The 17,522-nt window shown below is 38.6% G+C and overlaps 1 protein-coding gene across 1 annotated transcript in view; it reads left to right on the forward strand.

Annotated features, from left to right (window-relative positions):
* LOC134648684 (T-box transcription factor TBX6-like) overlaps positions 1-17,522 on the forward strand; it is a 47,407-nt gene extending 29,885 nt beyond the window's left edge. Inside the window, exons 3-5 of the mRNA XM_063503188.1 lie at positions 208-475; positions 13,644-13,784; positions 16,934-17,522. Of these exons, the coding sequence (XP_063359258.1) occupies positions 208-475; positions 13,644-13,784; positions 16,934-17,407 (883 nt within the window). The 3' untranslated portion in view covers positions 17,408-17,522. The remainder of the gene's footprint in view (positions 1-207; positions 476-13,643; positions 13,785-16,933) is intronic.

Genomic DNA, 17,522 nt, shown 5'->3' on the forward strand with positions numbered 1-17,522 from the left:
TAATATTTATTATGACACTCGATGATTGCCTAAAATCTATGTGAACTAAAGTTGGGTACTGTCACTGTTTATAGTTCAACTGTAAGTAGTATATTTGCTAGAACTACAAAGGTGCTAAATGCTATTGTCGAAGTATGTATAATTTCTTTTCTTCTCTGAAGAATTATGCATGTCAAACTGTACTCAAATTAATCAGTTTTGTTACAGCCGCATGTTCCCCTCCCTCCGCATCTCCATGGGCGGGCTGGACCCTCGCGAAGAATACTGCGTTCTCCTCGAGCTGACGCTGGTCGGGCGTCGGCGATGGCGCTGGGCGGGCGGCGCGTGGGCCGAGGCGGGCGGGGCGGAGCCCCAGTCTCCCAGGAGACTCATGCTGCACCCTGATTCCCCTGCACCCGGGCACCACTGGACCGCCAATCCTGTCAGCTTTAGTAAGCTCAAGCTGACGAACAATACAATGGATGCGCAAGGACATGTAAGTTGATATTTTTATGCTTTTTTCTCTTAAGAAACTTTATGATTAGGAGATTAGAGTTGAAACTAGCAGTGTCCGGGAGAGTCTATAACTCTACATCACACCCATTTAGTCAACACACATCCGTTTGGTTTGGTTTGGTATACAAAAATAGGCCTCTTGTATCTCGATGAAAAACGGCCAGTTTTGTTGCCTCCTTTTACCATTTTTGCAAGTGCTTTACCTACCTACATAGTACATACATATATGAATATTTTACTTACCTATTTGTAGTTACACTTGTCCCCTACACTTGTCATCCAATTATTTTAACTACCTTCCTGTGCAAGCCTACATAATCACTGTAGTCATCTGCGAAACTATGTTGTCTAGCGCAAGTCCCGAGATAACGCTAATGATTGGCAACTGGAATGCCGGATATTGGTAATCACATCTATTGTCTACTGATAGGTCAGATAGTTAACTGCCGAGAGTGATAGGGGAAAACAAAACGGCTCATATGTCTGTAGATATGTGCCTTATTTAAATATCTAATCTCAGTTAGTTAAGGAAGAACCAGCCGGCCTAGCCAAGGTTACAATCGCTATCGCTTCGACAACGAAAAGCATTATGTCTCTCTATCACTCTTCCATATTAGTGCGACAGTGACAGTTGCGTTTCGATCGCTACGGAGCGTAAGCGATCGGCATCTTGGCTACGCGGCCTGTTGTCTAAAAGAAACTGTTGGATGTATGTTTTTTTTTTAATTTCGAGTCAAACCAATATTCATATGAAGTTTAGAATGTACCTAATCTTATAACCTGTCATAAAATTAAAAACGAAATATTTTTAGGTATGTAGATCGAACTTTATACTCTTGACTCTATACCCTTATGATCTTTGTTCGATTATGTTATTTCCCGTTTCTTTTGTTTTTAATCATACTTAATCAAAAACGATTCTAAATAAAGCACCCAATAAAGTCCAAACTAAAAGAGAATCGTCTGTATCAAAATCGAAAACAAGAAATCAATAGACAAGAATCGATTCTTACATCCGAGCTCGTGACTGTAACGTAGGCACCTCTTCATAACTTTTCAAAGGCAACGCCTCCTGTACAGGTCCTTATAACCAACCGACGTAACTACAACAAACACAGAATCAAATTGCGACTATATAACAAGCGTAAAAAGTCCAATTTCGTTTAACGTCCATACACGGTTGATATCATATGTATCATGCCAGATACACGGTTACCGTTGCGTTAACATCGCAAGTTAAACTTTATTTCATTTAGATAAGGTTGTTATTCGTTTGTTTCGAGAGCTCACCGCAGGAGTCTCAGCCGTACAAAGGAAAGTTTAAGTGTTTCATCAGCGTACAAATGCGCTGAAAGGCATTGTATCGCATTGTGCGCTTGCGGCTGTTTGCGCGGGCTCAGTGTTTGGACAACGCGGTTCACGCCTCGGATGCCTCGATTAATGATACCCTTGTGTGCTCAGCTCAATTCTTTTATAATGCTTGTAGAAACTATGAGAAATACTGATACTGATACTGATACTGATACTAGGGGTAACTCCAGCCAGCAGATCCTGCAGCAAGGACTAGGAAGAGGAGACTACAGGGGGGAGGCGTAGTTGAGGCAAATAGCCCTGTAAGCTCGTATGACTCTGCTGATTCAACCTAAGCGGCATCGAGTCAGTGGAGGTGTCAGCGTCACCTCACACCGGCTAAGCCTCAAACGCGAAATCAAACAAAGTACGCGCGCAAACCAGCTTATTACGCAACAACCCCTGCCACCCCTCCGTAGGCGCCCGCAGCCTGCCCGAGACACCGGAGCACCCAGTAGATAGGACTGGAGTGTAGGGTTTGCAGTCAGGATAGTAGGAGAGACGGGAAATTTTGAGCCGACCCGAATACAGGCATCGTGAAGTCAGCATGGGGTAGATAGATACTATACTTGGTGTGTAATAAATACTTGGTTGTGAGGGAATATGACTGCTTTTTCTTCCTGTCTTCTTCATGTCTTCTTCTTCATCTTGTCTTTATTACGTAATCTCTGATCTAATCAAAGCCTGCTAGGTCACTTGGGGCTCCGTATTAGATATCCTACCGCTAGTGCCGCCACCGTTTTCCGTTTCCTCTGGCTCTGATTCCGTGTCCGTTTCCGGTTGTTTGTATATTTTTTTTTTTTCAGCTTGTTTTTTTTTAGGCTGCTTCTTTTTCAGATATGTACTCCCAATAGGATCGGGGTCGGTTAGTAAGTATAGTGTCGAATGTCGTGGTTAAGTGAGTCCTCCCACGTATATATCGGGCGTCCCTCCTTCCTCTCTTTCTCTTTATATTCCAGAGCTGCGTGGAGTGCTGCGTTTTCTTGCGATAATGAAGAAGGCAGGTAGTGGTCATTAAGTTTCTTGATCGACGACCAAGTATGTGCTTGCGTAGCGTACGGTGAGCTTCGGTAAGGTGGACGAAGGATTTTGTCCTGTTGTATAAGTGTAGTGTAGCCCAGGTAGCGCAGCTTGTAGATATAGGAATTTCTAGGGGGACCTTTTTTTTTTCCCAGGAGGCACGAGTAAGTAATATCTACCGGTTGGTATAATGGTTGACGTTTGTTATATTATTACTCAGTAGGCACAAGAAGAAAATCACAACTTGCGACGTCCTTTACTTTATATAAAATAATAATAAAGATAGATAGTAGTTTAATCACGCTAGGACATACAAAACTTGATTTTAGCACTGCACAACACAGACACTTCTAACACAATAAAACCGCAAAAACACAGAGTTTGCACATCAGCATATTACATATTTACTTCGAGCATGAGAAAATTGCACTATCACTTTGATTAAAAAAAAAAAAACACACAAACGAAACAATTCAATAAAAATTACAGAAAGATATATTAATAGAGTTTCACTTGAATTGATTGTTAAACCTGAATATTATTTGGTAGTTAGGGCTAAAGACCCATGACACCCTCTTCCCGTTCCGGTATCTTAACTTCATATTTCTCAATGCAAATATTCCATTTACGGTTATACTTGGTAGGTATCTCTTAGTTTGCAATTCATATATCGACGATATAAATATATAAAACCATTGTATGGTATTATTTTGAAGTCTCTACCAGCATACCTGTTACATTCCTTCAATTCCTCGCGCCCCGGCGTGGTCGTGGTGAAAGTAGCCGTGCCTCGTACCCTTTTTTTTTTTGGCATTTATTGCAACTGCACATCTTGTGATGGGCTGTAAGACCCTTGAAGCCGGATAGTATAAAAAATAATTCTGAAGCGGTGTCCGCCATTACTTCTGCGGGCCTTTGTATTTTGATTCGTTTCTTTGAGCCGACTGTCTTGCGTATTTTGCTCGCCTTTTACAACCCTTTACAATCGCCCAGTATGTCTCGCTGTACATTGAAATCAGTGGGTTCCGTAAGAGGTCCCTTCTTTCCCTTTTTAAGCTACACCCACCTACAGGCATAGGCATCTCTTTCTTACTCAATTACCTCTATCCTAACCCAGTCCAGTTGTTAGGAATAAAATAAAGTTGCCGCTATAGGTATACAGTAGGCACATGAGACCGCCACGACATTATCTGAAGTAACAACTTCCACCAACCAAACTCGTGCGAAGGAAAAAAAATTGTGTACAAGCAGCGTCCCTCGTGAGTCGTGACGCATGTTAATTTAGAACAAAATTGGAATGGTATTGTAACGACGAAATTAACATAGAGTTCGTTTTATCAACTTGCATCTTTCGGTATACTAGTATGTAGTTGCCTGTTTTGGGGCAAGATTGAAGGTAATCGTCTACATTTGCTCGTAAAGAGACAGCAACATACAGGTACTCAACATAGTTCAAGTATTGCTTTTACTGCTACCCTGCTTAAAACAGACAATGCAATTATACAGAGATTCAATCCACATGAGCATGTTATTTGGAGGTAAAATGGAAATCTCTCACCAGGTAACTCGTACTCATGTCTCGACTTCGCTGAGGTTTACTTCGGCGTATGCGCAGTGATTTTACACATTTTAAAATAATAAAAAATACGTTAAACCGGCATTTATCGGGATGAGATATTTTAATAGAAATGAATAGAATCATAGAATCGAAACCGAAACACACAAAACGCGCGCGGTCATTTATATACAAAAAAAAGGCACGGTCCGGCCCGGCCCGCACATCTGGCGACAAAATGGTATAGCGTACACCCTTGTAAAACACCCCGGGACGCGTCCGACCTCGGTGACGGTCAAAACAAAACTCTGCTTGTAGAAACTATGAGAAATGGTACTTAACAACTTTATGGCTGCTAATCATCTGTAAGTTACCACAGTCAGACTTTCACTGTCCACTGCTGAGTGACGTTCAAAACTAATCCACTAGTTCTGGTTCAGTAAAATCAAAATAACTTTCAAACTACTTGGTTAATTGTTTATTATAAATCCCAAATCCAAAAACATGCTTCACATTTCTGACCCAAATCATAGTCAATCCAAACATAGGAACAGTCAGCTATCACAACAAATCTCGTGTGATACACAACACGGGGTAAGATCGGTGCGGTTCGTTGCGCGCGCGTCGGGTCGGTCGCGCGTAAAACGGACTGCGAAGTCTTGGACATTGAAAAACTACTGTCCATTTTTTTTAAGTATCATAATAAACTTGTAACATAAAAAAACAGTTATAGGGAACTTCATATTTGAAATAAGTTCATAAGTTGTATTAAAATCAATGGTTGAACCACAAATACCACAATATTCTTTTTCAGTTGGCATATTAGGTATATATGTATATTGTAGTTTGCCATAGTACGAGTAAGTCTTTGAACTAGAATAAAAAACTTCAATTCGAAGTATTCGAAGTAGTTGTCTTACTTTCTTTATTTTTATTTCCACTTTGTCAACATCTAAATATGATATTTCTGATTCATTATGCCGTACCATTTAAAGCATTTTTTTTTGCTTGAAATTATTTGTCTACGTTACTGATCGGCGTCCCAAAATAACTTACTACGATTTCACGTTGACAAGCCTTCAATCGCCTCGTTACAATATCATAGTGCTACCAACTTTAAAAATATACACACCGCTACAATTTCAGCTTCAACAAATACCATAATAGCATATAATTACGTGTAAGCAGTAATCTTCAGGCGGCTTCTTTGTAGCCGTTCTCATGCCACTCTAATTCACTTGCCTCCACTCTTAGACTACTAAGAATAGTGTCTATTTTGGGTTAACTTAACGGTGTAATAGTTACTATTGTGTTCGTTTACGGGAGCCAAGTCGTTCTTGCAGAAATACTCGCCTGGGTGACTGCGCACTTGAGGATTGCCACCTGCGATAATGCTCCCGTGCTTTGTTTACCCTTTTTGCAGGTTTTTTAGGGGTACAAAGGATAAGCCGCGGTCTCAGGGTTTAGATACAGTCAAGAGTGTAGGTGGGAATTAAATTGTGGTTTTTGTCCGTTTATATCAAGGGTGCTGTGCGATGTGAAGGGTAAAGATGATACAATTTTGCTGCACTTATAAGTACAGTTTGAACACGCAATGCACATTCAAATTGAAACATTAAAATAACCATTCAATTATTTTGACCAATCAAAACACCAATAAAGTTTACGAAATGTAACTATCTAGGTATTAAACATGCACTTTTTCAAATTAAAGAAGGACTCTAGCTACCCTTTCGGGGTTCAAAGTCCTAATACTAGTACAAATTACCTGAAATTAAATTTGAATCATTATCAAATGGAACAGAGTTGCTTTTGTTTTGTTTCATTCGATTTTAAAACAAAACAAATTCAATTCTATTTTCTAATACGAGTACCATAATTTTAACTTTAACTTTTTTTTATCAAAATTAACTGTCAATTTTCTTTGTATGGTGGGCCCACAGACATGTAATTGTCGCTCGCGCTTGACAGACAGCTGAAGTGTGCGAAAGGGAAGCCCTCGCGTATATGAACATCGCATGAGTGCGAAAGAGTCAGACTACAAATGAGAAAACGTGACCATTTTGGAGTTTGACAACGGCCGCGGACGGCCAAGAGCGTATCACCGTAATTTTCAATTTGAAAAATATACACAAGTTCGGAAGAAAACTATTTGATTAAGTAATACAATGAAGATAGTGTCTTGTAGTGTACCGGATTTCAGTGTCACGGGGCCAAATAAACCTAGCAAATACTCATTTCAGAGGAATTATGATATTCCGAGCGAAATTTTCTTGACAATATTTTGTCAAATTAACAGCATAAAAAGTGTAAGAAGCCGGTTTATACAGTTAATTATAAGTTTTTCTTCCTTTGTGTGCTAATATTTTATCATATTACGCAATAATTTAAGATATTTTGTGTAAAAACATAAACTGTTACTTTACGCTAGGGCTTGACAAAATGTTCAGATGACAGTATCGATAACTTGTCGGTATATTAATAGCTATGTAATAATTTCTTCACAAGACATCATTAAGATATTAACCTTTATAACCGACTTCAAATAATAACGATTGTTATACCTTTTTGAAGGTGCACATGTTTAGCAGTAAATTTAAACTTCACTTTCCAACACAGTAAGAGTTAGACTAAGATAAGTCTGTAACGATTTTGATAGCACACGGAGTTCAAGTGTTATTTATACGTCATAACGTCGTAAATTTTAACGTTTGAAAAAAAACCGGCCAAGTGCGAGTCGGACTCGCGTTTCAAGGGTTCCGTACATTAAGTCCGACTCACGCTTGACCACATTTCTGATAGGTTTTCCTGTCATCTATAGGTAAAGAACTATTTTGTGTATTTTTTTCAAAATTTTAGACCCAGTAGTTTCGAAGATAAGGGGGGGGGGGAATGGTCATTATTTGCCTATTTTCTTGAATAACTGCGAAACTATTAATCCTAAAATTATAAAAAATATATATTTGAGATTCTTACAATGAGCTCTTTCATCTGATATGTAACACGATATATGTAGTTTGAAAAAACTTTATTTTTTAATTTTCTCATTTACCTCCCAAAAATGGCCTCCATATTTAAAATTCATTTGTTTACGTTACACGTCCATCTTTGGGTCATAAACTTACATATGTGTGCAAATTTCAACTTAATTGGTCCAGTAGTTTCGGAGAAAATAGGCTGTGATAGACGGACGGGCAGACAGATAGACAGACGCACGAGTGATCCTATTAGGGTTCCGTTTTTTCCTTTTGAGGTACGGAACCCTAAAAACGGTAATTTACAAACAAACAAACAAATTTACAAACTTATAACTAGGTAAATATAAAAATTAAGGGTAGGTATTATAATTATATGCTATTAGGCCATAGGTACCCGGCTAAATGTACCTAGTACGCTGCTGGCGTTTCCTCTTTGCACCGCTAGCGAAATATGCTGGATAATATGTTTAAAATAACACATTTGAAAAAGTTGTCGATAAAGCAACCAAACACCGACAGATTATTAATATGTTGTAACATGACATCACTATTTTTGATCTCACATAGACAATTTACGCACACACTTGCATTTCATTTTTGGTCGCACTTTTGAAGATTGACAGTTGTTCTTGTCTATTCTAATTCTATGGGTCGGCCGCAAGGGAAGACAATTTGAGGAAAATCATAGGCACTGTCTCTTCTTTTGTTTCATATTTTTGCCATTTTTTGCGCAGTCTTATGTTACATTGTACTTTCAAGTGGAACAAAACACTTAGCTTACCAAATAGGTACTTATACTCAATTATTTTAACATTTCTAATTATGAAACGGATTAGTATAATCTCGGTTAACTAAAGGCAATTACGGCGAAAGGGTTTAACTAATACCCGACCAGATTTGTAAGTGAGAACTAGTGGTTAACTAATTGTGGTGATTTGTGTAAGAAAGTGCTTGAATAGTTTACGTAACTACCTGTTAAGGCACTTTTGAATTCGGGATTGTAGATGTCGTGTTAAGTTGACTGTCGGTTACAGATTAAGGATAAAAGTATACCGCGCTGTTCCATAAATATACCTAATTATAAAAACACTAAATACAATTAATTATCATATGAGTGAATTGTGCCCAGCAAAACTATACTTTACTATAGTAAAGAATAAAAATAAAATTGTATTCCTACCTAACGAGAAAACATTATGGTCTGCAGAAATGAAAGAAACTCAAGAAAAGTTAAAAATAATTATTATGTAAGAAATTGTTAATAATTAATCATTTATATTTCAATATCAAAGATTGCGATCATGCTACAACTTAGGTACTGTTGTACAACAGTTGACCAAATAAATGTACAAACTCAGTCGCTTAAATGCTTCTGTTACGAACTGTACACACACAAAATTGAGATTCTTAAGAAATATAAAATTTACTTGGTATAAAATAATATTGACGCATTATAAATATACATACAGGTAGATATTTTTCTAGCTCGACCGTGACAACGCTAGTGACTTCCTTCCGATATTTAAGTAGTTAATCGATACCTATCTTATAAGTTTTATATACAAAGACCACATTTGGAAATAAATGAACTAGAATAAATTAAATATCGGAAGGAAGTCACTAGCATTGCCTCGTTCGTGCTAGAAAAATCTCTATGTCTAATAATTATAAATCTAAAAGGTGGAACGCATACTTGACCATGTACATACTTATAGGTAGTAGGTAGGTACATATAACAACTTCATAAGTGTATCGTAGCACCGATCACTTCAGCGGGGGTTGCACGGCTAGATATCCGGTAACCCTTATCTAATTAATCTTGTAGCGAAGGGTTTTTATCGTGCATGTGTCAACCTTCCGTGTCGCGACACGTGTAAATGGTGCCTTTTATCTAACCTAAACGGCGCCACTGTTTGGTTTTATTATTCAAGTTTTTTGCGATGGAGAATTTATATAAAATTATGTACTTACATAAAAAAAGTTACATGGTGTGTTTAATGAGGCTGAAATTAATTTGGGTATTGTTTCTACTACTTTTTTACCAGACATTTATGTTACTAACGTATGTAAGTATCCCCAATTTTATTTAGGTAATTTGTTTATAGGGATATAGTTATCTATATCAATAAAATAATAGATTTAAGTTAGGTAAATAGTACCTACTTAGGTATGTGTTGCTTGCAATTGAAGGATCCTACTTTAGTTTTTACTTAGATACCAAAAATATGGTATCTTTATAGTACCTACTGCCGTATTCGAACTTCAAGATATTCACAAGAGACGACACGTATTAGATCCATTCTAGATACGTTATAGTTTAGATTTCAACTATGTAGTTCTCTTTTGCAGCGCAATTCGGGCAACCAATGTCACTTTTACGTTAGATAGAGTTAGATATCTATTAGATGTGAATTGGATCTCTAAGTCATATCTTGTGGAAATCGTTCAAGAGTATCTCCAGAATCGCGCAAATGTCAAATTTGACAAGTTAGATCTTAAACATATCGTTATCGTATCTTGGTGATGTCTAAAAGATATCTAATAGATGTCTATTTCAAAATCAGAATCGGGCCCCTCTTCTGTAGAAAGGTACGAGTATGATAGTAAGCATAGTATATTTTCACGCAAAATTTCAAATAACTGACCCGACCCGGCGTCGATCCTGTAAAAACTGCGCTACGCAAACACATGTCACGTCTATGTTTGCAGATAAAGCCGTCTAGACACGGGCTAATTGCGGCGCGTTTTTGTGCACAAGTGTGCGCCTGCGACTCTTTGCGACGCCTACGCGATAAAAACGCTATTAGTGACGCCCACGAGCTATGACACTGCATTGTCTTACCGACAGAGATATCGATGTTTTTCATCAATAAATTATAATAGTTATTGTAGTTGAAAGTATGGCTTTCTAAAGTTTTTTTACGGTTATTTTTGCTATGTCGTTGGCATTGGTTATCGGTATGCGATTGCGATTTCCTGGCATCAATTTGTCGATCACGGTTTTGTCGAGATGCTTTTTAAAGGAATTTTATCAAGAATAATCGAGTACTTCAAAAACACAAAGTACCTACAATGCAGTCGGAAAGCGATAGTTGAAACAAAGGGTTGCCAGACTCGAAAAAAAGCAAGTATTCGACGGTTGAAGAGCCCCGTGGCGCGATGCCTCAGTAATTGGCGATTTATTAATTTCATGCCTCGTATTGTTTCATGCCTTCACACTGTTTGAATTTTCTCGGAAGATATGAATTGTACAATGTGCGAAAAAAAACGTACCTACGTGAAAAGGTGGGAAATGCAGAGGGAAAATATTATGGTTTTGACTTTTGCCACTAACGTTTTAATAAATTGTTAAAAAAATCCCAACAAGTGAAACATTTAGATACATGTACAGATAGGTATGTATGTATCTATAAAGTAGGCTTCATCTATTTTCTTAACACTTCCCTCATTAATTTTTTTATTGTTAGGTAGGTCGAATAACACGTTTTATTTCCCAGTTTTTTTCCCACCGTTTTCCACACTTGACTGGATATCATGCTGACACAACCAAACGTAAGGAATTTCGAGGATTTCAAAAAACTACAAAATCAAAGGTATCAATCAGAATGATTCTGTATCATAATCACTGATTCGATCAGTTTGATCGAAGACTCGTCCATATGATGGACGAGCTACCGGAGGCGGCGAAACTTTTATATGTCTGTCAATCTGTCAGTCGGGACGAATTGATTCGGCTAGACGTCGGTTTTATTTGCTTCCAATTGAATAGGAGAATGGCTCATATAAAATAAAGTACCATAATATAAATGTAATACTCATTATAATACATATTATATGTATAACCTAATACCCTTTATTTTAATAATAGTTATCTATCATTTTACTTCAGTAATCCCTTGGCAGGTATTAAGGCTACCTTAACTTGTCGAATCAACGTAACATAAAAGCAAGCACTTAAAAAGTCAGTAGCATCCACTGAAACAATTTAAAACAATTGAAAACCCTTTTGGCCCTCGAGTGCACTCGACCGTCTTCTACGCAGGTATAGCGAATTGTCAAGTGCCGTGGATACAGAGACTTGGGCTGTTATTGACAGAACAGAAAGACGAGTAATCCAGTGTAACTAGGCCTTGAGAACCTCAACAGCTTTATGCTGTTGAAGATTACACTCAAACTGGCTCTTCCTGTCTGACATGGGTTGGATCAAGTGATGGGAACAAGTCATAAGTAGACAGACGTCGCGACATCTGACGCCGACGTGTACCAGCCTTTTTATTAACTGTTTGCATGGTTTTTGGGTTTGCTAAGTAGTTTGTTTGTATTTTACACCGGTATTTGTCTGAAAGTGTTATCAGAAAATTCAGAACTGTTATCAATTTACAGGGCGAATTTACACACGTATGTGACATTTATTGCTCTTAGGAAATATGTATATTGCTGAGAAAATTTTATGTCAATAACTTTACCGCTACAACGTGTGAATGAGGAAATTGATATTCCGATGTATGTACTTCTTTTGCTTTTTTTTATTTATTTGACATTTAGATTTTATTCTAGAAACATTCTAGACTAGTATTTTTTTATACAATTTTTTTTCATGTTTGACGATCCTTTTGTGAAATTCTTAAATTTGTGTTCAATTTGATTTGTATAATAATCCAATATTAATATGGAATAATAACATCAATAAATTGCTCTGATAATTAGCTTAAGATAATATTTATGTTAACGATTAGTGCTTGTTGCTAGGCCTACATGAATAAAGTATATTTTGAGTTTGAGTTTGAATTGCTCTATTTAAACCGTATTTTTTAATTTACAGCTGGTTTCAAATAGGTAGAAACTTCCGTTGAATGAATAGGGTTTAGTTTATTTTGAATGTTATTTTATGTAACAGTGCTTTACCTCAGTTTTGCGTTGTTTCAGCGGTAGAAAGTAAAAAGACTGACGTGATTCATAAACCCACAATCAAAACTTTGTTCATCAACAGTTTCTTTCTTTATTAGTTTTCACCTCAGCAGCTCGAACAAGGGTACTTTGATTCTTAAAAACAGTGAGCAAAATGCGATTTTGCTCACTGAGTGAGACAAAATGACATTCAACTGACCTTTATAGTCAAATGTCATTTCAACATGCAGGGTCTAATAAAAGTTCGAAATACTTGGGTTCTATTATCTCTGTCCCTTTCACACTGTCACAAAAAGAAACAGACAAAAAAAGTTAAAACGACATTCAACAGTATATTCACGGTTTATAATAGACCCCCGAAAAACTTCAGACCGCATCGTTCCAAACCACGTACGAGTATGAATTCTTAATAATTAATAAATAAAAATAAAGTTTAAGATTTCATAAAAACTGATAAAATACTATATTTTAGGTATTTTATTGTACAATTAAAATAACGAACTCAAAAAATACACAGATCATCACGCAAAATTAATTATTTTACTTTTAAGAATTTCTACCATAGTTGACAAATAGTACGTATCCGCAATTCGGACCGTATCTTACAAAGATTTTTTTTGTTGTCAAAGTTGGCGATTGAAGTGTCAGTTAATGTTTGTTATTTCTATATTATTTTACTGGAATTTATTATTACGTTTTGTTTTTGTGTTCCATTGCGGTAATTAAACTTAATTGTTTGTATATCTTAAGAAAACATGAGTGCAGGTATTAAGTGATGAAGAAGGATTACATTTTTCAAGTTGTCTAATAGGTATGTTCTCACTGCGCTGAGGTGAAAAATGTTGTGTACTACACGAGATCAAAGTTATTTACATCTCGTGCGCTTTTGAGTCCCTTACTACGCTCAAGATTCTAAATTAGATTCACTCGCTACGTTCGTGAATCTATTATAGAATCTTTCGCTTGCACGGGACTCAAAATAAGCACTCGAAGAAATATCAAACTTTGATCACTTGTTGTACAAATAACTATTTACCAATTTCCAATTTTATATCCTGTAGTTTTAAAATTGTCCATTTTTCTATCTATCTAATACCTTTAAACGAGCAATTCTTGTTTATTTATATATTTATTTATTTATATATATATTTCGGGGATCTCGGAAACAGCTCTAACAATTTCGATGTAATTTGCTATATGGGGGTTTTCGGGGGCGAAAAATCGATCTAGCTAGGTTTTATCTTTAGGAAAACGCGCATTTCCGAGTTATTATGTTTTCCGAGCGAAGCTCGGTCACCCAGATATTACATATTTAAACATGTTCTCCCTTGCCGCAGATGGTGCTGACGTCGATGCACAAGTATCGCCCGCGGGTGGTGGTGGTGCGCGCGCGCGACGCTGCCGCCCTGGCGTGGGGCGCGCCGCACGCCGCCTTCTCCTTCCCCGAGACCGAGTTCATCGCTGTCACGGCTTATCAGGTTGGTATCTATTTACATACTTTGATTTATATCTATAAGGGCGAGAGAGATAATATATATTTATTACATTAAATAATACAAATAATACAACACGGTGGAAAGAAGAGAAAGAAAAGAAATCTAATCTTCAAGGATGGGTATATTCCACAGCCGTCTTCAGATCCAAATCTTTCTATCCTTATTCTCGTTCCTCTAATTCTTAGAGAGACCGCTCTGATGATTGATATTTGTATTTTGACTTTGATCCAATTGATTATTTGTGAGTATGGTTTGGACCATTTTTCACGGAGCTTAAGGGATGTTCTTTTTATGAAGGATTCATATTCCGTTCCGACAGCGCCATCACAGGAGACCACAAGGGGAGTGAATGAGGCTCTGAGATCTTCTGCAGCCAGGTCGTATTTGCGATGTTTTTCGCGAGCGTGTATTTGGGCAATCGTGGGTCATGTGAGTAGACCATACGAGGCGGCGTCGGCATTTACAATGCGAACGTCGAAGAACGCCTTTCTCGCCGGCTCCCACACGCTTTCCAGTAGTAAATAAATATAAATAAATATATATCTATAAGGGCTGATTTAGACGGCGCGCGAACTCGCATGCGATTTTAGTTACATTGCGGACTGTTGGTTACGTTTAATTCAACCGACCGATCAAAACCCGCAATGTAATAAAACTCGCATACGAGTTCACGCATCGTCTAAATGAGCCCTTAAGCTTGAATAAAAATTGTGTGCAGTAACAGCCCAGAAATTTAAATCTGCGTATCGGCTGTAACTCTGCACCGACTTTAACAAAGTGTGAAAATGCAATAAATAATGATTAACGTCATATTTTCATAGAAATTTGAGTTTTACACTTTGTCACTGCAGAGTCTGTGCGACTTTCATATTCAATACGACTTTCAACTTTGGTATTCATATTCAATCTTTGCACGGACTCTCCATATGAAATTGCTAAAATGGTCAATTTAAAACTTAGGTAGGTATCCTTAATAAATAAATAATTTAAGCTGAAATAATACCTACCTAGCTAAAATGCAAATTTGTGATGAAGGGAAACCCCAGTTATATGAACACACGTCTTGCTTCCCCGAATACTCACTCCATTTCCTGGAACGATTGATGATTCGCACTTATGTTTTTTTTCGAAAGGAGGCGCCAATGCTTTTACTGACGAGCCAGAAAAAAAATGCCACAGATAAAAACATGGTTCCGATTGCCACTCGAACGGTCATTGTGTATTTAGGAAAACAAAAACCGACTAATTTACTTTTTGACCGTCCACTTTGTAGGTCGCATTATCTGATTTCGTAATTGTGTTGAAATGCGTGAATTCCACAATAGAGAACAGTTAGTCGTAACAATTCTTAGAGATGATGAGAATGCCGCTTCCCTTTTGGAACTGATATAGTTTGCTAATCCAACAAATATTTGGTGGTATACTTTTGGTAACCCTATTACCTACCTATATAGGTATAGGTACTTAATCCTTCGCTTAGTATTGTCTTATCCTTTGTACTTTTTACCTCTTCTTTTTTTTACTATTTCCTTATTCTAGAAGGCCCAACAAGACAAATAATGTAACGGTATACAATATTAGAACCCCAGCTGATATTAACAATACCAACTGGAGTAGGTACCTACTAAATTAAAGTATCTGTACTAACATCATGTTACACAGGATTCAGCTTCATGAATTTTAATCCCATTTATTCGATACTTCAATAAACGTGTATTTATCTAGTTAGTTTGGGCACAGTCGCCCCCTGCTGTTTGTTTTGATACCACAAAGGCTGATGGGCAGCGTACCGTTGCGTAATCCTCCGTACGTAATTAGGTCGCGGCGTCTTTGCACTAGCGGCGCCTTTCAAGCTGACTGCAGCGAGGCGCGAACGCTTTCCCGCGCCTATTTACACACCCAAGCACCCGCCACACGCACCTTACACCATTTTAATAAGGACTAAAATTGAAAGATATCACAATGGAAAGTTTCGGCAGCTTTGTGGGATTATCCTGGATTGGGTAACGGGACCGGACAATGCCTGCAGCAGCGTATCATTGCGCATTATCCCCGGACAGACGGACGCCCGCCGGCTAAAGCATTGTTGCGAATTACTAGCGAATTAGAATACTGCTTTTGTAGCCGCCGAAACCGGCGTAACTAGGTGGCACACCGCTTCAATTACTTATAATAATTAGAAAAAGTAAGTTGTAGGTAGACCGCGTCTTCGCAGCCCCTAAATCAATCTCCGCATACTTAAGTTTGTTTAAACAAAGCAAATTTGCTTTAAACCCTAATTACACAGAAAAAAAACTGGCGACAGTCGCCAATATGTGAAACCGTCACGCAAAAAGTGAAAACGCCTGGCGTGTTTGTCGCGTGACGTCACGGGCGACAGGGCGGGCCAGGGGCGGCGCCGAGCTAGCAAACGCTGCTCCGCTAATCGGCAAAATTTGGAAGTCTGGTAAAGCTGTAGTGCCTTAAGCTTTTAGCACTCATTTTTATCTCAGCGGGTGCATTATCGGCGACGGTGAGCGCTGGCGCCGCCTTATCAAGTCCTGTAAACATCGTTAGAGGACTTCGCAAGTTCGCATGCGCCCAGACTGTTTGCGGTCCGGATTTCGCTAAGATAACTATTAACCACAGTGGGGAATTTCGTAGGTCAAGATTTTAGAAAGTAAACACCATGGCAATTATAGCTCCGTCAACTAATTCTAAATTTTCATGTTTCAAAATTGCGCAAACTTATTAACTAAAGAGTAGCTTCCGAGGATCCGATTTCGCAGTAAGAGAGGCGCTTGCGCCGGCGCCTCAGCTAATTGGCCTGTCGCCGCGCCACATGTGACAATTATCCCTTACAAGCTATTAGGGATGCATGCGGAAACGGATGTTTAAATTGCATTCTCGAGATAAGAAAGTTTCCGAGCGACTAAACCGTTACGGCGGATATAAATGTTTGATAGAAGCTAATTATGACAGCGTATTAATTATTGAACTTCTATAGTGCCTTATACCGCATACAATCTAATTTTAATAGCGCACGCGCGCAATTTTACAATACAGATAGCAATTTAAACGGTTGACAGAAACAAATGACTTTAATTTCCTGTCTGTAACAGAATTGTAACGCTCTTTTTCTTTGTCCACAGAACGACCGCATAACTAAGTTGAAGATTGACAACAATCCGTTCGCAAAAGGCTTCAGGGCGTGCGGCCAGTCCAAATGCAAGAGAAAGAACGTGGACACCGAAGGGACGGAGAATACAGAGTCCACTGAGGCTAAGAGAGCATGCTCTGACGCAGCGTCTTCATGTTCGGAAGAAGGAAGCTTGCGCTCCGCTTCCCCTCGGTCGCCGCCTCTCGTGGAGTCTCCGGCTCCGCTGGTCGCTCCGCCTGAGAACATCACGCCGCCTCCGCCTTTCTGCCCTCCAGAACTGCCCTACTTAGGACATATGCACATGCCTATGCCCCTAGGTCTCTGGCCGGGACCCATGGCAGGCTTTGGCTGGGCGCCCGCGCTCCCCCCTCCCCCGCCCGCGGTGCCGTCACCCCCCGTGCCTGCGCCCGCGCCGTGCCGCAGAGTGAAGAGCTTTACAATAAGCGCTCTATTAGGCGAAGGGTGATTCATGTCACCATTTGACTTGGTGCTAGTTTAAGCTCGACGGGCATTATTTGCAATAGATACTTAATTTGTAGATATTGTTGATAGAAAGTATTACGTTTGATTAACGTGAGTTC

This window comes from Cydia amplana, chromosome 6 (assembly GCF_948474715.1).
Source record: "Cydia amplana chromosome 6, ilCydAmpl1.1, whole genome shotgun sequence".
Lineage (NCBI taxonomy): Eukaryota > Metazoa > Arthropoda > Insecta > Lepidoptera > Tortricidae > Cydia > Cydia amplana.